Here is a 20,183-nt window from a genome sequence, read left to right on the forward strand (position 1 = left end):
CTAAATAGGAGTTGAACTCTTAATTAAATAAATAACATAAAAAAGAAAATACAGAAATTTATTATTGTAAAATTTGAAATTGAAAATAATGTGATAATCTCTTACAAACTATTAATAGCATATCCTTTGGGAAGACTCATACGTCTTAACCTATTAAACTTATTTTTTAATTGTAAAAATGTGATGCAGTCTTTTTCAAAATAGTGGTATTTAAAGGACTGACAAGTTCAAAGTCTTTTTCTAGTTCTGATTCCATAATTGGTTTGTCTTTCTTCCATCACGTTCTTCGTTTCTCATGCACTTCTTTTAAACATACTGCTATTTAAAGGACTAACAAAGTCAAAGTCTTTTTTTAGTTCCGATTCCAAATTTTTTTATCTTTCTTCCATGACCTTGTTCGTGACGCTTCGTGCCCACATGCTCAAAAAAATATAGGTTCGATGTAAAAAACAATAAATGTTAGCAGAGCTTTTATGTATTAAACTAGCTTCTTAAGGGAACATTATCTATATTTAGTTATAATGGAAGCTTAATTGTGAATAGAAGTAATGGAGTGACAATGATAAACCTATTTTTTATTTCACCAAAACATATTATAAACTCTTTTACATGTGTTTAATCCCTACACATAAAAATATGATTTCGTGAGAGAGAAAAACAATATATCAACTGTGAAAATTGTTATTAAAGACTATTTTTTTTTAAAACTTTACTCGTTTATATATTACTTGCGCTGCGTTTTAAGAGAAAAAATTAGTTAAAAAATAGTGAAAAAAGTATAAAATAAAAGTTGTTTGGCAGAAAAAACAATGTAAGAACATGTGACTGTTAACTTTTATGTTTTTTTTAACGTGGCTATCGTTTGACTTAGATTTGACAGTTAATTTTTTATATGCTGAAATTTATTTAAAAAGTATTTTTTATAGACTTGAAATCGAATCCCTTATCGCTCAAGAGATAATATTATTTCTCAATCATTATACACCATATTAGTATTTTTCTATGTATTTTAATGACTATAAATGGCAGTAAATAATAGTTTGAAAAATTAGCTTTTGTATTATTTATGGTATATGGCTGATAGAATTGTTATTGACTATTATATATCTAATCTATGGCGTAGTGATGTAGTTTTTGTTATTATATGAATGCATTTACAATAAAAAAATCCATGTTTATTCTTATTAATAATTTCTTCAAATGTCTTATACATTATAGAAATTTCATTATATATATATATATTTGAATTTTATCAAACAAATTTAAAAGGATCAAGATATAATTTTATATCATGGCTTTACCATGACTAATAACGAGATTTCTTTTTTTATCCACAGTCTGGTATTTTTTTTAAGAATAATGAATAATATGTCATACACCAACTAAACCCATCATAATAAATTATTTATAAATTGAAATGATTTGTCTATTACTTTTTTAAGTCATAATGGGATATTACTTAACAAAGAAAACTTCCCATTTTTTCCCTACTCCTACACTAATCCTTTTTAATTGTTTAAAAATATGATACTAATTTTCCTTAAAGATTATACCAATCTTCTTAATTATTTAAAATATATTATACTGTATTTAGAAAATGACCTAAACTAAAAGAACAAAGAGTGTAAGATAGAGTTGAAGAGAAGGAGAAGAAGTAGAAACTGGCCCACATAACCAAAAAACACCACACTTGTTAAGCCCACCATCTGAATTTCTTTTCATACCTCCTAATTGAACGGGAATTGATTTTCATACCTCCCTGTATAATTACTAGTTAACGATAAAATAATTTTAACAGTGAGAACGCATGAAATTTAACTTACTTTTCCAACTCAATTGTAGCCTCATGCTGGTTTATAATGCCATTGTTCCAAAAGCTAAATATTTAAAATACATTAAAATATTTAAATCTTAGAGAAACTAAATGTATTTAATTTAATTTTCTAAATAGATATTTTTGTTTGCTTTTGTAAAACCAAAGCGTGCTTAGTTTTTTTTAACAAAAGATTTTATTATATATTTAATATTAATTATGTGCCTATTCGTTATAGATATATTGGAATTATTGATTTTTTATAATTACTAATATTTATAAATATTTATTTTATATTATTAAAATTATTATTATTCTATTCAGTTAATTTTATCTTATATATTTATTCAATGAATTATTTTAACTTAGTTGATATGATCATATTTTCTATTTTTTTCATTTATTAATTTTATTATAAAAGATTAAATAGATAAATAAATAATGTTTAGTTATAGATATTCCTTATTTTGAGACCAATTTAGTGATAATTTTTTATCTTTACATATTTGATCAACAAAGTTGGTTTAAAATTTTATAAAATTTAGTTACAAGAAAATCATCAAATAAAAACCAATTTTAGAGATTAAAGAAAATTAGTTGCTATAGTGACTAAATTATAGACTATTTTAGAGACTAAAAAAATTTTGGTTTCTAAATTAGTTTTTATTACTGTTAAATAGTTTCTAAATTGGTATCTAATTAGTTACTAAGATTCTAACTATCAATTATTTTCTAAATTTAATTAGATACCAATTTAAAATTATCTTAAATATAGTGACTAATTGTCTCTAAATAAATAAATAAATAAATAAATATTTTTTATGATCAATAGTTACTAAAAAATGTATATTATATATTATAAGTTTTTATTAATAATAAAAACTATTTTAAATATCAAATGAATTTTAGTTTATAAAATAGTTTTTAATTTAATAAATATAATGCTTTCGTCTACATTTAATAAATTTATTGTACTCCCTCATATATCTAATTCTAAGCATATCTTTACACAATATCTAGCAAGTGTAGACATCTAATTCTAATCATCAACTTTTGTTTAGTTTCAGAAACAGTGTACATTTTCTTAATTTTGTTGGACGTGCTCCAGCCATATTAATTGAAGATTGAATTTGGATTCAAGATGTGCTGAACTTATTACATGAGTTTTTTGGTCTTATCGCAAGAACATATTTGTGTGAAACATTAACATTTTCTTAAATTTGTTGCTTTTGTGCTCCAGCCACATTTAACTAGAAAAAACATTTCAAGAAGATAATGATTTCTGGTCTTTCTTTCTTGCCCTACACGATGCAAGAGGTAGTCGTCGTGAGCAAGCATGATATCATCATACAGTATAATACGTACGTCATATTAATTTTATGTTCCCTTTCTGAGAAATAGTTAATACAAGAAATCCACCCAACGATCTCCATAAACAGAGGCTTGGGATGAGATCTGAGCACAAGCAAACTCAGTATTAACTGCAGAACACTCAACATGGGTTCCATGAGTGCAGTAGCAGTGGCAGTGTTCTGTGCATTTGCTATGCATGCAAGCTTTTTAGTCACTAATGCTCAGCTCAGTCCCACGTTCTACAACGAAACATGTCCAACGCTAAGCGATATTGTGTTTAGTGTCGTCTCAAATGCTTCCCTCACCGATCCCCGAATCGGTGCCAGCCTCGTCAGGCTTCATTTTCATGATTGCTTTGTTCAAGTACGTATATTCTCTACATGCAAACATATGTAATTACTAGCTAGATTTGTTTTTTCACAACCTTACGTTTGTTTGGTTTGAATCAGTAAAGTAATGGGAAAAAAATTTAGGAGAAACTTTTCTTGAATGGATTGTTAGATATAGATGAATGCGAGAGTTTTTTAGCAGAGATAAAAAAGAATCTGTTCTTCTCAAACCTTATTTCGATCCTTACAAAGGAAGAGAAAGAAAAGAGTAATGGACTCCATATTTTTTGCTAATCCTAAAACCTAACAAACAAACGTTGACCTTTTAGCTGTCTAAGTAATGGACGGTGCCTCGATAGTATATATATATGCTTGCTATGATTAACTAATTTCAGTAACTAAAATATTAATTGGAGTATATATATAAGAATTTAGAAGTAGAGTGATAAATCAAGAAGAATGAAGTTGTTATTCTTGTGACAGGGTTGCGATGGATCAGTTTTGCTGAACAGCACTGACACCATACTAAGTGAGCAAGATGCACTTCCAAATGCCAACTCACTCAGGGGCTTAGATGTGGTGAATAACATCAAGACAGAAGTCGAAAATAGCTGTCCACAGACAGTTTCTTGTGCTGATATTTTAGCTATTGCAGCTGAAGTAGGTTCTGTTCTGGTAAGTTCTACTTTCCAACCTTTTTAGCTTTTGGTGACTAGTATATAGTGCCCTAATGGTGAATTAGACCAAAAACACAAATCAAAGTTCCTTTTAGATTAGATTCTCCAGTAAAAAATGTGGGATGGATTCAATTTTTTTGTATTAGGGTTCAAATTTAAAATCTGTAAGTTGCAATCGAAACATCGAAAACAATGAAATAGTTGAAAAATAACTATTTTAAAATTCGAACATAACACTTTTTAAATTGGAGCTAGTGATGTACTAGTTGGTCGATCTCTATTATCAATAAACATTCATAATTTAATTGAAAATACTCTCACTGTGATTCGGTGTTATTTTATTAAAAATAAAATAGAAAAGAAGTAAAACTCTTTAGGTTTACATTTAACCAAGAAGTAAAACACACTTATTATTTAATTCCTCATTTTAAAGATAATATTATTTTCTCATGTTTGTTATCCACCACTATTTTGTAGGAAAAGTATGGTATATTTGTTGTAGTTGCTATTCAACTTGGCTGATCATATGTTATGTGTAGGTATATAAGGGTTGAAATATTTCTAAAATAATTTTTTTAATTTTATTTAATTTTTGCTGATAAAAAAATTATATATGTATGAAAATGATTAGTAATCAGTAAAATTTTCATTCTTTTATATTTAGACCTGAACTATAACATATTGTCTTGATAAGGTTTACAACCAATTTATTTCAGATTTTAAATATATTCTGAAGTAAAGTAATTTACTGATTTATGTTTTAGAGATTTAAAAAAATAAAAAGTCTAATTAAAGTTTGTTGACATTAATTTTTTAAAGAAGTAATTGATTTTATTTCAGTAATCAAATTTATGATTCGTTAAATTTTTATTATTTTAAAAGTTGTAACAAACGCATGACAAAATTAATTATCTAGAAGCCTACAATTATGTAAAAGCTGTCCAGAAGCCTACAAGATTATATAACTTGTTCTTCCTATATATTCTCTCTCTTTGCATTTTTCTATTGTTTTTCCTAAATTTTTAAACTGTTTTCAAGGGTTCAGCGATCTATTTCTTAAAAGCAATTATTTAATGAAAAAAACTTGAACAATGAGCCTTAATCTACTTGTAGTCAGCTGGATGCTAGGGATATATGTTTTAATACTCCCAAATAACAGCTGCACAAAATATATACTTCAAAAGAAAAAGAAAAATCTTAAGCAATTTTTTTATTTTCGAACCCCTGAGTGTGAAATTGGCTAATTCTTTCATGTTCAGAGCGATGAAGTTAGGTATCTTTATAACTAATATCTCAAAAATTCAACTCTAGTAGGTCGGCAGAAATTATTTTGATAATCTCAATATATATACTATTGCAGTATTAATTATTATAGTCAACTTTTGATGTATGTAATGTAGGACATGTACAATGCTTATTCCATACCCTAATTCTTGGAAAATAGTAATGAACTCAAGGAAAATAATAGCATAGTTTCGTAAGAGTGAAAGGTGATATTTAAATAATTAATGAAAACCCATACATACAATTTGGTGCAATATATTGAATAAAAATAACGTTAGATACCATAGGTTATATATGGTATCCCCAAAATTATTTTCTGTGTTTTAATTATAAGATAGTTACCTTCTTTCTAAATTGCCCTACGTTATTATAGATATCTTATAGTAATTTATGTTAAATTTCACACTGCAATTACTTATCGTTATGATTGCATACCACAACAACAATATTATTGGGGCTATCATTACCTGAATTAGAAACTATAAGTTTTAATAAGTCATTTTTTTTGCAAAGGAGAGGATACAGTTAGGGCTCTCTGTGCTAATCCGTAAAGTTTTAATCTGAAAGTGCAGTGCTTAAATTGTTTGATGTAGGAGGAGGACACAGATTTTACACAGAGGATTAGTCTCAAAAACATTAAGTTAGTTGTATTTGAGGGACTTGAAAGAGTGTATTGAGAGAGGAAAATATGAAACATTGCAGTGTATATATTTTTAAAAAAGGTTGGAACATGCAAATGTTCCGATTTTGGTTTATAATATTTGAATCTATTTACAGGGAGGTGGTCCATCGTGGGAAGTTCCATTAGGAAGAAGAGATAGCTTAAACGCAAGTCAAGCTCTTGCAAATACAAATCTTCCAGCACCCTTCTTCACAATAGATCAACTCACGGCTTCCTTTGCAGCTCAAGGTCTCAACACCACTGATTTAGTTACTCTCTCAGGTACACATAATCAAATTCGTATTTGTTAGCAACAACAAATAGATAAATATTTTAGTTTAGATAATTTTTCCATTATTAAACCATGGATAATACATGTGTAGGTGCTCATACGTTTGGAAGAGCTCGGTGCAGTACATTCTTAAACCGATTATACAACTTCAACAACAGTGAGCCTGATCCAACTCTAAACCCAACTTACTTAGCCGTATTGCGTGAGATATGCCCTGAGGATGCAACTGTGGATAACATCACTGATTTGGACCTCACCACACCTGATCAGTTTGATAACGCCTACTACTCCAATCTTCAGCAACTCAACGGCTTGCTTCAGAGCGACCAAGAACTCTTCTCCACTCCTGGTGCTGTTACCGTTGACCTTGTCAACAGTTTCAGCAGTGACCAAAGCGTTTTCTTTGACAACTTCATAGTGTCAATGATAAAAATGGGAAATATTGGAGTGCTGACAGGAACTGATGGAGAAATTCGCACGCAATGTAATTTTGTGAACGAGGATTTGTCCGCAATATTAGCTGGTGTGGCCTCCAAAGATCCTAATGAGAACCTGCTTGCTCAATCTAAGTAAGTTAATACGTGTAAGTTAATATGTGTAGTAAAGGGAAAATAAAAGGTTCTAAACCTTGGTGCTGTGTTGAAATTGTCCAATTAGTGTGGATGGCAAAGTGATTTTGCCATGTACCTCTCAGTTTGCTATGTATTTACTTCGATGAATCTCATTATCATTTCCACCTTTCTCTCTCTCCTCTCTTACTTGAATAATATAAAGTCTATACATTTCTTTCTTCAAATGCTACAGAAGTAAAACCATATGGAAATTAATTGTGCATACAATTAGGACAGGAATATGTATCAGACAAACAGGCACAAGTCTGGTAAGATCTGATATATATACGCATTGGGATACCCTGTCTGCTACACAAAATGTTTTGTAATACAAATCTACGGGTATCTTGTACTTGTAGCAGTGTGACTGATTCATGTAGATGCATACAGTCCTTGTCCTGATAATGTAATGACAATTTTAAACACATAATATGGCAAGAGTTGCATAGCAAAAGATCACGTTTTCATGCATACTTTGTTTTATTTCAATATTGTAGTAAAGAGGTTTACAACCTTTAATTTGCTTTTACAGCTCACATTTCCCGTTAACTTATTAAGATTGAGAAACCATGTTTTGTTTAGAATTTTTGGACGTCATACTAGCTAGTCCAAAGGAGTCTCCATTCACAAAATTACACTGTAACCGAATTTCTCCTTCACCCCCCGTCAGCACTCCAATATTTCCCATTTTTATCATTGACGCCCTAAAGTTGTCAAAGAAAGTGTTTTGGTTACTGCTGAAGCTATTGACAATGGGAATGGTATCAGCAGCAGGAGTAGAGAATAGTTCTTGGTCGCTCTGAAGTAAGCCATTGAGTTGCTGAAGATTGGAGTAATATTTGTTATCAAATTGATCAGGAGTGGTGAGGTCCAAATTGGTGAGGTTGTTCCCAGTTGCATTCTGGGGGCATATCTGACGCAGTGTTGCTAAGTAAACTGTATTCAGAGTTGGATCAGGGTTTCCAGTGTTGTTGAAGTTGTATAATCGGTTATTGAATGTACTGCAGTGAGCTCTTCCAAACGTATGAGCACCTGTGTATATGCATATATATAATGGTTTGAAAATTAGAAATAGTACATGTAGTGTTTGATACCATGTTAACTTATTCACTTTTCAACAAATTAAACAAAAATTAAGAAACTCTATACCTTAAATACAATTTGAGATCATGAAGTTGATGCTAGGTATTAGTAATGTGAATTTGATTATGCATACCTGAGAGTGCAACTAAATCAGTGGTGTTGAGACCTTGAACAGCAAATGATGCTTTAAGTTGAGTGAGGTTGAAGAAAGGAGGAGGAAGGTTTTGATTTGCAAGGGTTCTGTTTGCAGTTAAACTATCTTTTCTTCCTAATGGAACTAACCATCCTGGACCTCCTCCCTGAAATAGATAAATTAAAACACTTTAGTACATATTTTATAAAACTCAACCAAAAGTTAATGGTGGATGTTTAACTAACTGAAATTTTAATTTATTGTCTCGAACAAAACAACAATGTACCATATATATAGTTGTATACTTTGATATTTTATATTTTTTAAATATGGCACAGATATTTTTTATAGGGTGATGATACACTGATACCCATTAAATAAAAACACACACATTGACATTCTTAAATAATAATTTTGTAATCATATTTTTTTTTATTTTTTAATTTTAAATTCTAATATATATTATTATATTATTAAAATAGTTTGTAAAGTGAATGTTATTTTTTGAAGAGTGTCAATAAAACTTTTTTCTTTTTATAGAGATAGTGATTAATTATTTAAAACATCATCAAAGATATTTCAGTACAAACAAAAGTCAAATTATGTTCTATTTTCTTTTCAATGACTTTTTTCGCAAAGAAGAAAACATATACGTAATAATAAGCATTTTGCACGAAAAGCCAGGTCACATGCAACACATTAATTCATCCTATATACTTCAATTTGACTTTCTATGTTGATGATGCGAGGTATTTCAAAATCATTTTTGCCGTGCAAGAGTTGAACACGATGATAACGAATTGTCTATAAATAAGGAAAAGTTTCTTTTGACATTCAAAAAGAAAACCAAAATAAAATTAATATATTAAAGTAATAATTAATAGGGTTGTTAAATGTATGTGTTTTACGGATGTCACCACCCTATTAATAAATACCTAAATACCCGAATTTTGAGATGTTATTAAAATAATAATATATTGACAATTCAATTTTTTATATAACCATATTATAATTTTAATATTTTAATATCATTTAATTATAAATTTATTATTTATTATATATATTTATTTTTAAATTTATTACATAAAAAATTATATACTTCTTTTTCAAAATTGTGAAACCATCATTTCTCATATTATTACTTATTACTTGAGAGTTGGCTAGCTGTTTCACACTCAAGGGTGTATAATATATTATTACAATTAAACATTGCTTAAGTTTTTTTTCCTCTTTCGCATATCTTGGAGGCAAGTAAGTTCAACACGGATTGAGTCCATTTATTCATGTGATTAATGGTGACTCACACACACACACTAAAATTATGGTATTAAAAACTATGCCCTTAGGTTTAATCTTAATTACGCCAGTTAATTATCATAAAGAATAACCTACAACTCTTGCCAATCTTCTCTATCTTGCTTTTTTGTTCAAAAAGCCCGGAAAAGTTATTTATAATCAGTTATTGCTGATAAAAAAAAGGTTATTATAATCAATCAAAATTTTCGAGTCTAAGAGTATTAAAATTAAAAACTATGACTGATTCCCATCCATTAATACTTATTGAGGATTGAGATCTTTCAATGATATCCGGTGTGACCCTTATTCAAAGAATTGGGTTTGAATTTTAATTATAATTTTTTTTAATCAGCCAAAATTTTTTTGTTACAAATTTTATATTTGAATCCCAATACCATGTATATAATTTTTAATCCATGCCATTTTTTAAATCTAACATAAACTGTATATTTCCTTTTTTTTCTAATTCACCTTAATTAGGACATCACACTACGTTAAATGATTGAGAATTTGAACTTACCAGAATAGAACCTATTTCAGCTGCAATAGTAAGAATATCAGCACAAGAAACTGTCCCCGGACAACTATTTTCCACCGCTGTCTTGATATTATTGACCACATCCAAACCCCTTATTGAATTGTTATTTGGAATTGCATCTTGTTCGCTTTCTATAATAGCAGTGTTGTTCAGTAAAACTGATGCATCACAACCCTGTCAAGAATATAACAATATAGCTTTAGTTGTTGTTAATGAGATTTCTCCTTTTTACCATAGTATCTATATCCTATTCTAATGATATAAAAACAGTAAATGTTGTCCAGGTTTGTTTGTTCCTTGTTCAAGAAAACTGTATTAAGCTGAATTAAGCCACCTTTTTTCTTTAAGTACCTAATTACAACATTAGGTAATGAATGAATGCAACTGTGCACATACCATGGTTGTTTTAATAAGCACAGTGCTTAGTAAAAAGAGCAAAAAACAATGACAAGTGTTTTGGAAAAAAGAAGTACATACTTGAACAAAGCAATCATGAAAATGAAGCCTGACGAGGCTAGCCCCTATTCGGGGATCGGTTAAGGAAGCTTGAAAGATGACTTGAAACACAATATTGAATAGATTTGGACATGTTTCTCTGTAGAACGTAGGACTAAGCTGAGCATTAGTGACTGAAAACCCTGCATGCAATGCAAATGCACACAACACTGCCACTACTACTACACGCATGGAACCCATTTTGGCTGTTCTTGATCCCAACTTAATATGTTCTCAGATCTCACATCGATCCTTTATTTATACAAGATATGAAATGGGTGGATATCTTGGAAATCACGACATCTCATATGTTTGCATTAACTTCATTTTTTTTAAATTATTCTTTCACGAATGTATTCTTTATGATATGGCGCCCAATTGGCTATGATGCTTCTTGATTTTTTTTACTTGAATTATTGTGCCATGGTAGGACCAGTAAAGAGTAGGAATCGTTATCTTCTTGAAATGTTATTCCCACATTCTGTAGAATGTGATGGAGCACACAAAGCCACGAATTTAGAAAATGTTATATTTCACACAAGTATTTTTTGATGAAAACTGAATTTCAAAAAACTTGTGTACACTAAGTTCAGCATCTTGATCCTAACTAAAATTTGCTTTGTAGGACCACAGCAACACCACATACCACTGCAGTAGGCACTGTGCAAAATAATTCACCTCTCTTAAGAGAGCATCCACTCCCCTGAACCTCTCTGCATAAACATTTTCATACTAAATTACCTTTAGCATTGACCTGTAATGTAGTAGGGGTAAAAGAGTGATTTTCAGGGAAATTGTGAAGCATTAGAGCTTTCTTCAACTTTGGCTTACATAAAATAAAATCATGAAATAAAAATCAATTTTAGAGAGAAAAAATAATTAGTTGTTATAGTAACTAAATTAGATACTATTTTAGAAATTATTTTTTTTAATTCTAAATTAGTTTCGATTATTGTTAAATAATTTTTAAATTAGTATCAAATTAGCTATCAAGGTTTTAACTACTAATTAAATAGAAACCATTTAACAATAATATAAGCTAATTTAGAAACCAAAATTTTTTTAGTCTTTAAAATGATCTTTAATTTAATCATTATAACAACTAATTATTTTTTATTTCTAAAAATTAGTTTTTATTTCATAATTTTCTTTTAATGTAATAAAAGCATGTTATGTGACTTTTAAAATAATTATTAAAAGTGTACATATTCTATATAAAAAGCATTACACCTTTTACTGACAAAAAGTTATCTTTGAGTGTGATTTTAAAATAAGTATTAGAAATATATATAAAAAAATGTACCAAATATGATATAGTATCTAGTTTTAATAACTATGAAAAAATTATATTATAAAAGAAATTTAATCTAAGTTACACTACAAGGAAATCATGAAATAGAAACTAATTTTTTTTTTAGTTTTTAAAATGGTATCTAATTTAATTACTATTGCAACTAATTATTTTGGTCTCTAAAAATTGGTTTTTATTTCATGATTTTCTTGTAGTGTTAATTTGATTGCATACACTACAAGAAAATCATGAAATAGAAATCTATTTTAAAGACAAAAAATAATTAGTTGTTATAGTGACTAAATTAGAAACCATTTTAAAAACTAAACAAACTTTTGGTTTTAAAATTAGTTTCTATTATTGTTAAATGATTTCTAAATTGGTATCTAATTAGCTACCAAGGTTTTTGCTACCAAATTTAGAATCTAAATAATTGGTAGTTAAAATCTTAGTAGCTAATTAGATACAAATTTAGTAACTATTTAACAATATAAAAACTAATTTAAAACCAATTTTTTTTAGTTTCTGAAATAGTCTATAATTTATTCACTATAATAACTAATTGTTTTTTTTTTTTAAATTAATTTCTATTTCACAATTTTATTGATAAATCTAATTAAACATGGTGGATGATTAAGAGTAATTAATAATTATGGTATTCTCTTTTAAGTTTCTTATGTCAAAGTCAAGTTTCTAAACAGGAATTCTGTAATAAATCTTTTAAAGATCTTCTTTCTAGAAAGCCACCTATTTCTTAATTATTAGAAGAGTGATGATATTTTGATATTCTTTTTTGTTTTAGATAAAATTGTTTAATAACTTGTTACAATAATATAATAATATGAATATTCTAATTATAACAAGATCATTTTTAAATGATATATTATATGTTATTATAATAAGGTTCTACACATTAATTTGCTCATTTTTACTCCATCATTAGCATAAGGTTACAAAAGTCAAATGGTTGTCCATTAACCATCTGCATGACTTTGGAGTACTTGGTCATAACCTTCAATTGATTAAATATTAGCATGTTCGGTGTTAACTAATCATATATTAATAATTAATATTATCAAAATAATATTTTGATAATTGTTTATTAATAAAATATAAGTATTTAATTGAAATACTATTATTATTATTATAAAAAACTATTATTCTTTTTATCGACAACCACTACGAGAAAAATTTGATTTAGCTTCCAAATTTTTGCGTGGGCCATTTGCGGACGCTACTCTCGTTGGCCAAAATGAGTAAAAGCCCACGCAAGATTTACATTGGACGCATATATTAATTTATTTATTTTTTTTAAAAAAAGTTTTGCGTCGGCCGCGGCCCACGCATAGGCGTCGGTTTTGCGTCGGCCGCGGCCCACGCATATGCGTCCGTTTTGCATTGCCCACAGAACCCACGCGTCCGCTATAGCCCACACATGTTTAGAATTTTAAAATTTAAATATTTTTAATGTATAATAAATATTTTAATTTTGAATTCTTTATTATATTTATTTTAGAATTATTTTTTTAATATTATAATAAATTATTTAATTTATCAATTTTGAATATAAATTAATTAAATTAGATTTATTAAATTAAATAAGCGTTTGATTTAAAATTAATTGAGTAAAATAAAATATATATTTAAATTATCTAAATGTTATATAAAATATTTGTTTATTTTAAATATTATTTATTTTAAATTTATTTTATTTATATATTGTCATAACTATTTTATTTTTGAAATTATGATATAAATTAGTTAAATTAAATTTATTAAATTGATGATAATAATATTAAATTTATTAAATATTAATATTAATACTAATAATATTAATAATATGTATAATAATATTAATTATAATATTAATAATAATTTTTATAATAATATTAATTATAATGTTAATTATAATATTAATTATAATGTTAATTATAATATTAATTATAATGTTAATTATAATATTAATTATAATGTTAATAATAATATTAATTATAATGTTAATAATATTATTAATAATAATGTTAATAATAATTTAATAATAATGTTAATAATATGAGTATAATTTATTTTATTATTATTAATAATAATTATATTAATATATATAAATTTATTTTGCACTTCCTCCCATACAAACTCCATCAAAGGCAACATCTCATTCCAACTTCCCAGATGATCCAACACACATGTCCTCACAAATCTTTTAAGGACTAGATCGTTCTCTCATACTGCTCATTTGTTTGAGGATGATATGCAGAGCTCATTCTCAATCTAGACCCCAAATAATCTTGTAGAATTTTTCAAAACTATGAAGTAAATCTGACATCTCTATCAGAAACAATATTCGAAGGCACTCCAAGCAATTTCATAATCCCTCTGATGTACAACTGTGCCAACTTGGCTATATTATTCTCAAATTAACTGGAAGAAAAATGAGCGCTCTTTGTTAGTCGATCATCTATCACCCAGACTGCATCAATGTCTCTTACTATTCTCGGCATATAGGTAATAAAATCCATAACAATGCTATCCCATTTTTACTCGAGAATATCCCACTACTGCAACAACCACTAGGTCTCTGATGTTCTACCTTTGCCTTTTGAGATGTCAAACTTGTCACAACATACTAAGCTATTTCTTTTCTCATGTCTGATCACCAAAAGGATTCCTTCAAATTTTGGTACATCTTATTCATACTGGGATGTAAACTTATATAACCCTTATAACCCTCTTCTAGAATCATTATCTTCAGTTCTTCATTGGTAGATATACAAACTCTGCCGTTGAATCTCAATATCTCATCTTCTCCCATCACAAAGTCCTTAGTTTGATATATACTACAACTAATATGATTAACATGGAATTGTACTCCCAAATTTAGATTTCTGAACTGCTCAATCAACTTCTGCTCTTCAATCATCATGGCTGACACTTGTGCTGACTTTCTTCTAAGAGTATATGCAACTACATTAGTCTTCCTTGGATAGTACATAAGCTGGAAATCAAAATCTTTCATAAACTCCAGCCATTCTCTCTACCTCATGTTCAACTCTTTCTGATCCAACAAGTATTCACTGAACATCTGAAATTGAGTTTCATATAAATAATGTCTTCAAATCTTCAAAGCAAACACCACCACTGGAAACTCTAAGTCATAAGTAGAATAATTTCTCTCATGAACTTTGAGTTTCATTGAAACATATGCAACTCCTATCTTCTCTTGTATTAAGACACAATTCAATCTCTGATGTGAAGCATCATACTAAACCTCAAAAGGATTTTTTTTTTCCTGTATCAGGAATCTCCAACACTAGAACACTTGTCAACCTTTTCTTCAGCTTTATGAAACTCTGCTCACATCTTGGTTGGATCCACTGAGACCCCTGAGCTGATAATACATACTCATAAAGTTCATATCGAGACCTAAAGATTGTCTTCTGCACATCTTCAGCCTTTACCAAAATCTTGTGCTATCCAAATCTCATATCAAACTTTGAGAACTGTGGCTCCATGTAACTGATCCATCAAATCATCAATTCTGGGTAGAGGATACTTGTCCTTGATGATCAACTTATTCAACCATCAAATCACCTTTCTTTTTAACTAACAATAGTGGAAACCCCGTGAAAATATATTGAGCCAGATTAACCACTTCTCTAACAACTCTTCTACTTGTTTCTTCAATTTAGTCAACTCAGTTGGAGTCATTCTGTAAGGTCCAATTGACATTGGTCCAACTTCAGGTACCAGATCAATGTAACATTCTACTTCTCTCTTTAGAGTTAATCCAGGTATTTCTTTTTGGAAATACTTCTACGAATTCCTTCACCACATGTATACTACTCATCTCATCTTCATTCTTAACTCCCATCTGAATAAAAATTATAAAACAACTTGATCTTTTCTTCAGTTCAGACCACACTTGTTGAGTAGACATAGATTCTAACTCATTGGAATTTGGAAACACTATCTTTCATTGAGCACAACCTTTGAAAATGTGATTGGCAGATAGCCAATCCATTTCTGGAATAATATCCAATTCATCTCCTACATACTTGGCATAAGCTAGTGTGTCGATTCCAAATCATACAATGCTTTCAAATCCATATCAACTAAACAACATCCATTCTGCATGAATTTTTTTTTTTTCCAAGTAATTTCTCTGTCTGTTCCTTTTCAACAATTTTCTTTGTCTAACTATAATCTAAACACAATTAAGATATCTCACCTTTCTTCTTTCTCAATATTATTGATACTTCTCAAATGATATAATCAACTTGTAAACTTTTTTCACCATAAAATCTCAAATTTTCTTTTAAGCTTTGTTGTTCAGCTAGAGCCATCTTATGTTGTGTTATCAACACTAACCTTTTCCAAGCTTCATATCAAAGAAAATTCATACTTTCATCTTGGAACTTAACTCGGGTACTTCCCATGGAAACACGTGCTTAAATCTTTAAACCTTCAACATACTATTTATTTACTCTTCATAACTTATATGTATCTGAAACTAAACCTTGACACAACTAAATCTAACTTGCACTTGCTCTACACTTATAGGGTAACTATCCATTCTTACTTTCTAGGGATTTTTGGAACTATTGTTTACTATTTCTATTCCTATTCCTATAAAATGTAATTCATAAAGAATCAATTTATTTAGAAGACAACATCTAGATCTTACAAAGGCAAGCAATCTCAAAATCATCTAGAATTTGAGTTTATCAAAAAATTCATAATACTTATAATATAAAGTATTATACCAAAATAATTATTGATGTACAACTGTTAATCTAAAAGACAACTTTCCATCAAATACAAAAACACTTAATGAAATAAAATGAATCACACAAAAATTTAATATATGCTAAACATCAAACTTTTAGAATTAAGATAGAGAATCATCTTGATTCAGTTATGAGTGTGCACCCTCACTACTTTATCAAGATCTTTTCATTCTTAATACTAAAATTTTCATTTAGAACACACATTTACTATAGCACAAACAAGATTTTCAAAAACCTTTTTAAAAAAAATATTTGAAAACCTTTCACTATAACTTTAATTAAGACTCCAATAATTATTTATAAGCAAAAGAAGCACAATGAACCCACTACCCTCAGGTCATCCTAAGGATGAACTGCTCTGATACCAAATGTAACATCCCTATATTTTCCCATATCTATAACCATAATCTGTATGAAATATTAAAATAAATATATAAACATAATACAAATATATCTAAAATTTCATTATTATAATGTTTCAAATTATCTCTCTCTTCATAAGACTCATTTACATAAAATTTAAAACAAAATTTCAAAAGAAAAATAAACATTTTCCATTATCCATCTTCTCACCGAAAAACTTTATCACCTCTAACATCATCTGCTCCCGTGTAAAATACACGATCATCATAGATCAAAGAAAAACAACCACAAAACAAAACAAATGGTAAGCTAGGTATTTTTAAAACTTATAACACAAATATGACTTTAAACATCCACATAAATTCATCATTTCTCATGCATTTCACATAACCATCAAGTGTCTATCAACAATTTCAATATTCCTCTTTTTCATGTTAGACTTCTACTGACTCATAACACATAGACACTTGACTCTACTTCCGGAAGACTCGTGCGTTGACTTAGACTCAGAGATCTGCACCTGTCATACTACATCACTGTGAAATCCACACAGCTATGCGCATAATTAATCTCAATATCATCTCTCTCCTAGTATGACAGGGTTAATTCATATAACATGTCAAGTTAATTATCTTTCAAACAACTTACTCATTCATATGAACCTCCTTCGACTCTCACCACCTGAATAACTTCATCTATATGATTCCATTATCTCAGGAGAGTCAGGATATCTCTTTCTAGACGAATCCCTAGTCAATGCACATCCTAAACAATCTTAACACGGTATTTTCTTTCCTGAAAATACTATGTCTCGATTAGAATTCATATTTTGAACCTCATAATATCCACCATCAAACAATCAAATCATATCAATGTTTAGAATATCCAAAATACACAACAATTCATTAACTAATCATATAAATGTCTAATTAAAGAGATTTTCAATTAACTATACATGAAATAAAAGTTTACATACTTTATACGAAAAATTATATAGGAATGAATAAATCAATCTTTTAAAAGCAAATAAAAATTAGTTTAATATTTTTATTTATTATTTTATTTTACTTTAGCTTGAGCTAGAATTCGCTAGCTTGAGCTAAAATACTCCAGAGAGCACCAGAATTTTTAGCTTGGGCTAAAATTCGCTAGCTTGGGCTAAAATCCTTCAGAGAGCACCCATAACTTTTTTAGCTTAGGCTAAAATTCGCTAGCTTGGGCTAAAAACCTCCAGAGAGCACCCAGAATCTGTTTAGCTTAGGCTAAAATTCGCTAGCTTGAGCGAAATATGCAGAAAATTTTTGCATAACTTAATATACCTATCAGATTATAAATCAATACCTCATTCAATTCATAAATTATAAATCTACATATTACATTGACAGTTCCTGTTCAGCATGATACAATCACTCTCATTGAATCCTTGAGCTATTATGTCCATTTATACATATATATGATTTTTAATTCCAAAACCATTTAAATCAAACAACCAATTCTCAATCACAACACTTTCAATTTCAATCAAACTACAATCTACTCAGAACAAGAAATCTTGCAACAAAATTTGGAATTGGTGACCACGTCACACTCACATTCAAATCTTCTAACCTAGGGTTCTATTGAAGATTTTAAACTAGCTCCCTTTACCTGGACTTTAGCAGATGCTCATTAAGATCTCCAAACCCACCAAAAGCTTAAGGATACCCTAACCTGCACCACAGAGTCCTGGTCACAAATCTAAGTACATCACTAGGACCCTGAGCTAACAGAGACTAATTCTGAAGATAAAAAACCTCACATGCAAACTTAAATTAAAAGGTAACCCAACCAGATCAAAACTAACTCAAAGGAAAAAGAGCCAAGAATGAACTTACTCTATCTAAGATTTTGATCGGTCAAACTTGTAGAGTTCACTGCCAGGAGTCCAATGGCAGACTCTAATCATCAAACTAATGAAAGAGGAGGTCAGAATCTAAGAGAGAGGAGAGAGGAAAGGAAAAAGGAAACAAAAGTGAACATACTCTATGAAAGATTGTGATCGATCAATCTTGTAGATCTCGCTGCCAGGAGTCCAATGGTGGACTCCGATCGTCAAACAGATGAGCGAGGAGGTCGGGATTTTAGAGAGAAGGCAGAGGAAAGGAAAAATGAGTTTTTAGAGAGATGATGGTTCTTTTTAAAATGAAACCTGAATAACTAAATTTCTATTTATATAGCCTTTTCACTTTAATAATAAAATATTCAGGTGTCATTTTAATTGTACCATTTCTACTCTAAGACTATTTTTCTCGGTCCTTACAGTAGATACATCTTGTTTGGTTATAGATGACAAATGAATCCATCTTACGAGTATTGTCATAACTCCGTTCTTGGAAATTCCTACTTTAATTGGGTATGGATAATATCTAAATTTTGTAAATTGTGTATAAAGACGTGTAAAAAACTGATACTCGAATAATATTTTTAAAAATAATAAAAAAATATCTATCATTTAAAAGAGTGTGAAAGTCATCAAGTTCATATTACAACAATCTTGTAATGAATTGATTGCGGTAATCCTAAATCTAAACCCTAAATCCCAGAAAAAATATTTCAAAACTCTCCTTAAATACCACGAGTTTAAAAATTTTCATAAAATACTATGAATTTCAAAACCTTCATAAAATACCACGGATTTCAAAACCTCCATAAAACACCATAGATTTCAGAACCTCCGTAAAATATCATGGGTTTCAAAACCTGCATAAAATATCACAGATTTCATAGCCTCCTTAAAATTTCAGAGCCTCCTTAAAATATGACAAATTTAAGAACTGATGGAGAAATTCGCACGCAGTGTAATTTTGTTAACGAGGATTTGTCCGCATTATTAGCTGGTGTGGCCTACAAAGATCCTAATGTGAACCTGCTTGCTCAATCTAAGTAAGTTAATACGTGTAAGTTAATATGTGTAGTAAAGGGAAAATAAAAGGTTCTAAACCTTGGTGCTGTGCTGAAATTGTCCAATTAGTGTGGATGGCAAAGTGATTTTGCCATGTACCTCTCAGTTTGCTATGTATTTACTTCGATGAATCTCATTATCATTTCCACCTTTCTCTCTCTCCTCTCTTACTTGAATAATATAAAGTCTATACATTTCTTTCTTTCAAATGCTACAGAAGTAAAACCATATTATGAATT

General features: G+C 29.1%; 2 protein-coding genes across 2 annotated transcripts; one reads left to right on the top strand and one right to left on the bottom strand.

Moving 5' to 3' along the window:
- Positions 1-3,246: 3,246 nt before the first annotated feature.
- LOC137832043 (peroxidase A2) lies at positions 3,247-7,147 on the top strand. Its single transcript, XM_068640016.2, has 4 exons — positions 3,247-3,529; positions 3,979-4,170; positions 6,234-6,399; positions 6,501-7,147. Exons 1-4 carry the CDS (start codon positions 3,311-3,313, stop codon positions 6,980-6,982), a joined length of 1,059 nt encoding a protein of 352 aa, XP_068496117.2. The 5' UTR covers positions 3,247-3,310; the 3' UTR covers positions 6,983-7,147.
- A 334-nt stretch (positions 7,148-7,481) lies between these two features.
- On the bottom strand, positions 7,482-10,845 carry LOC150027351 (peroxidase A2-like). The gene is made up of 4 exons (XM_090303152.1): positions 10,548-10,845; positions 10,053-10,244; positions 8,237-8,402; positions 7,482-8,052 (listed from the first exon to the last, which is right to left on the bottom strand). Exons 1-4 carry the CDS (start codon positions 10,764-10,766, stop codon positions 7,574-7,576), a joined length of 1,056 nt encoding a protein of 351 aa, XP_090159278.1. The 5' UTR covers positions 10,767-10,845; the 3' UTR covers positions 7,482-7,573.
- Between the last annotated feature and the right edge of the window lie 9,338 nt (positions 10,846-20,183).

The sequence above is a fragment of the Phaseolus vulgaris genome, chromosome 6, assembly GCF_051622355.1.
Source record: "Phaseolus vulgaris cultivar YP4 chromosome 6, ASM5162235v1, whole genome shotgun sequence".
In the NCBI taxonomy this organism is placed as follows: domain Eukaryota; kingdom Viridiplantae; phylum Streptophyta; class Magnoliopsida; order Fabales; family Fabaceae; genus Phaseolus; species Phaseolus vulgaris.

What these genes read in the sequence shown, in the direction of transcription:
- LOC137832043 (XM_068640016.2), top strand. Translation starts at nt 3,311, where the DNA reads ATGGGTTCCATGAGTGCAGTAGCAGTGGCAGTGTTCTGTGCATTTGCT. An exon ending in CTGAAGTAGGTTCTGTTCTG is followed by an intron (nt 4,171 to 6,233) that starts GTAAGTTCTACT and finishes ATCTATTTACAG; the next exon opens with GGAGGTGGTCCATCGTGGGA. An exon ending in TGATTTAGTTACTCTCTCAG is followed by an intron (nt 6,400 to 6,500) that starts GTACACATAATC and finishes ATACATGTGTAG; the next exon opens with GTGCTCATACGTTTGGAAGA.
- LOC150027351 (XM_090303152.1), bottom strand. Translation starts at nt 10,766, where the DNA reads ATGGGTTCCATGCGTGTAGTAGTAGTGGCAGTGTTGTGTGCATTTGCA. An exon ending in TTCATGATTGCTTTGTTCAA is followed by an intron (nt 10,245 to 10,547) that starts GTATGTACTTCT and finishes TATTCTTGACAG; the next exon opens with GGTTGTGATGCATCAGTTTT. An exon ending in TGATTTAGTTGCACTCTCAG is followed by an intron (nt 8,053 to 8,236) that starts GTATGCATAATC and finishes GCATATACACAG; the next exon opens with GTGCTCATACGTTTGGAAGA.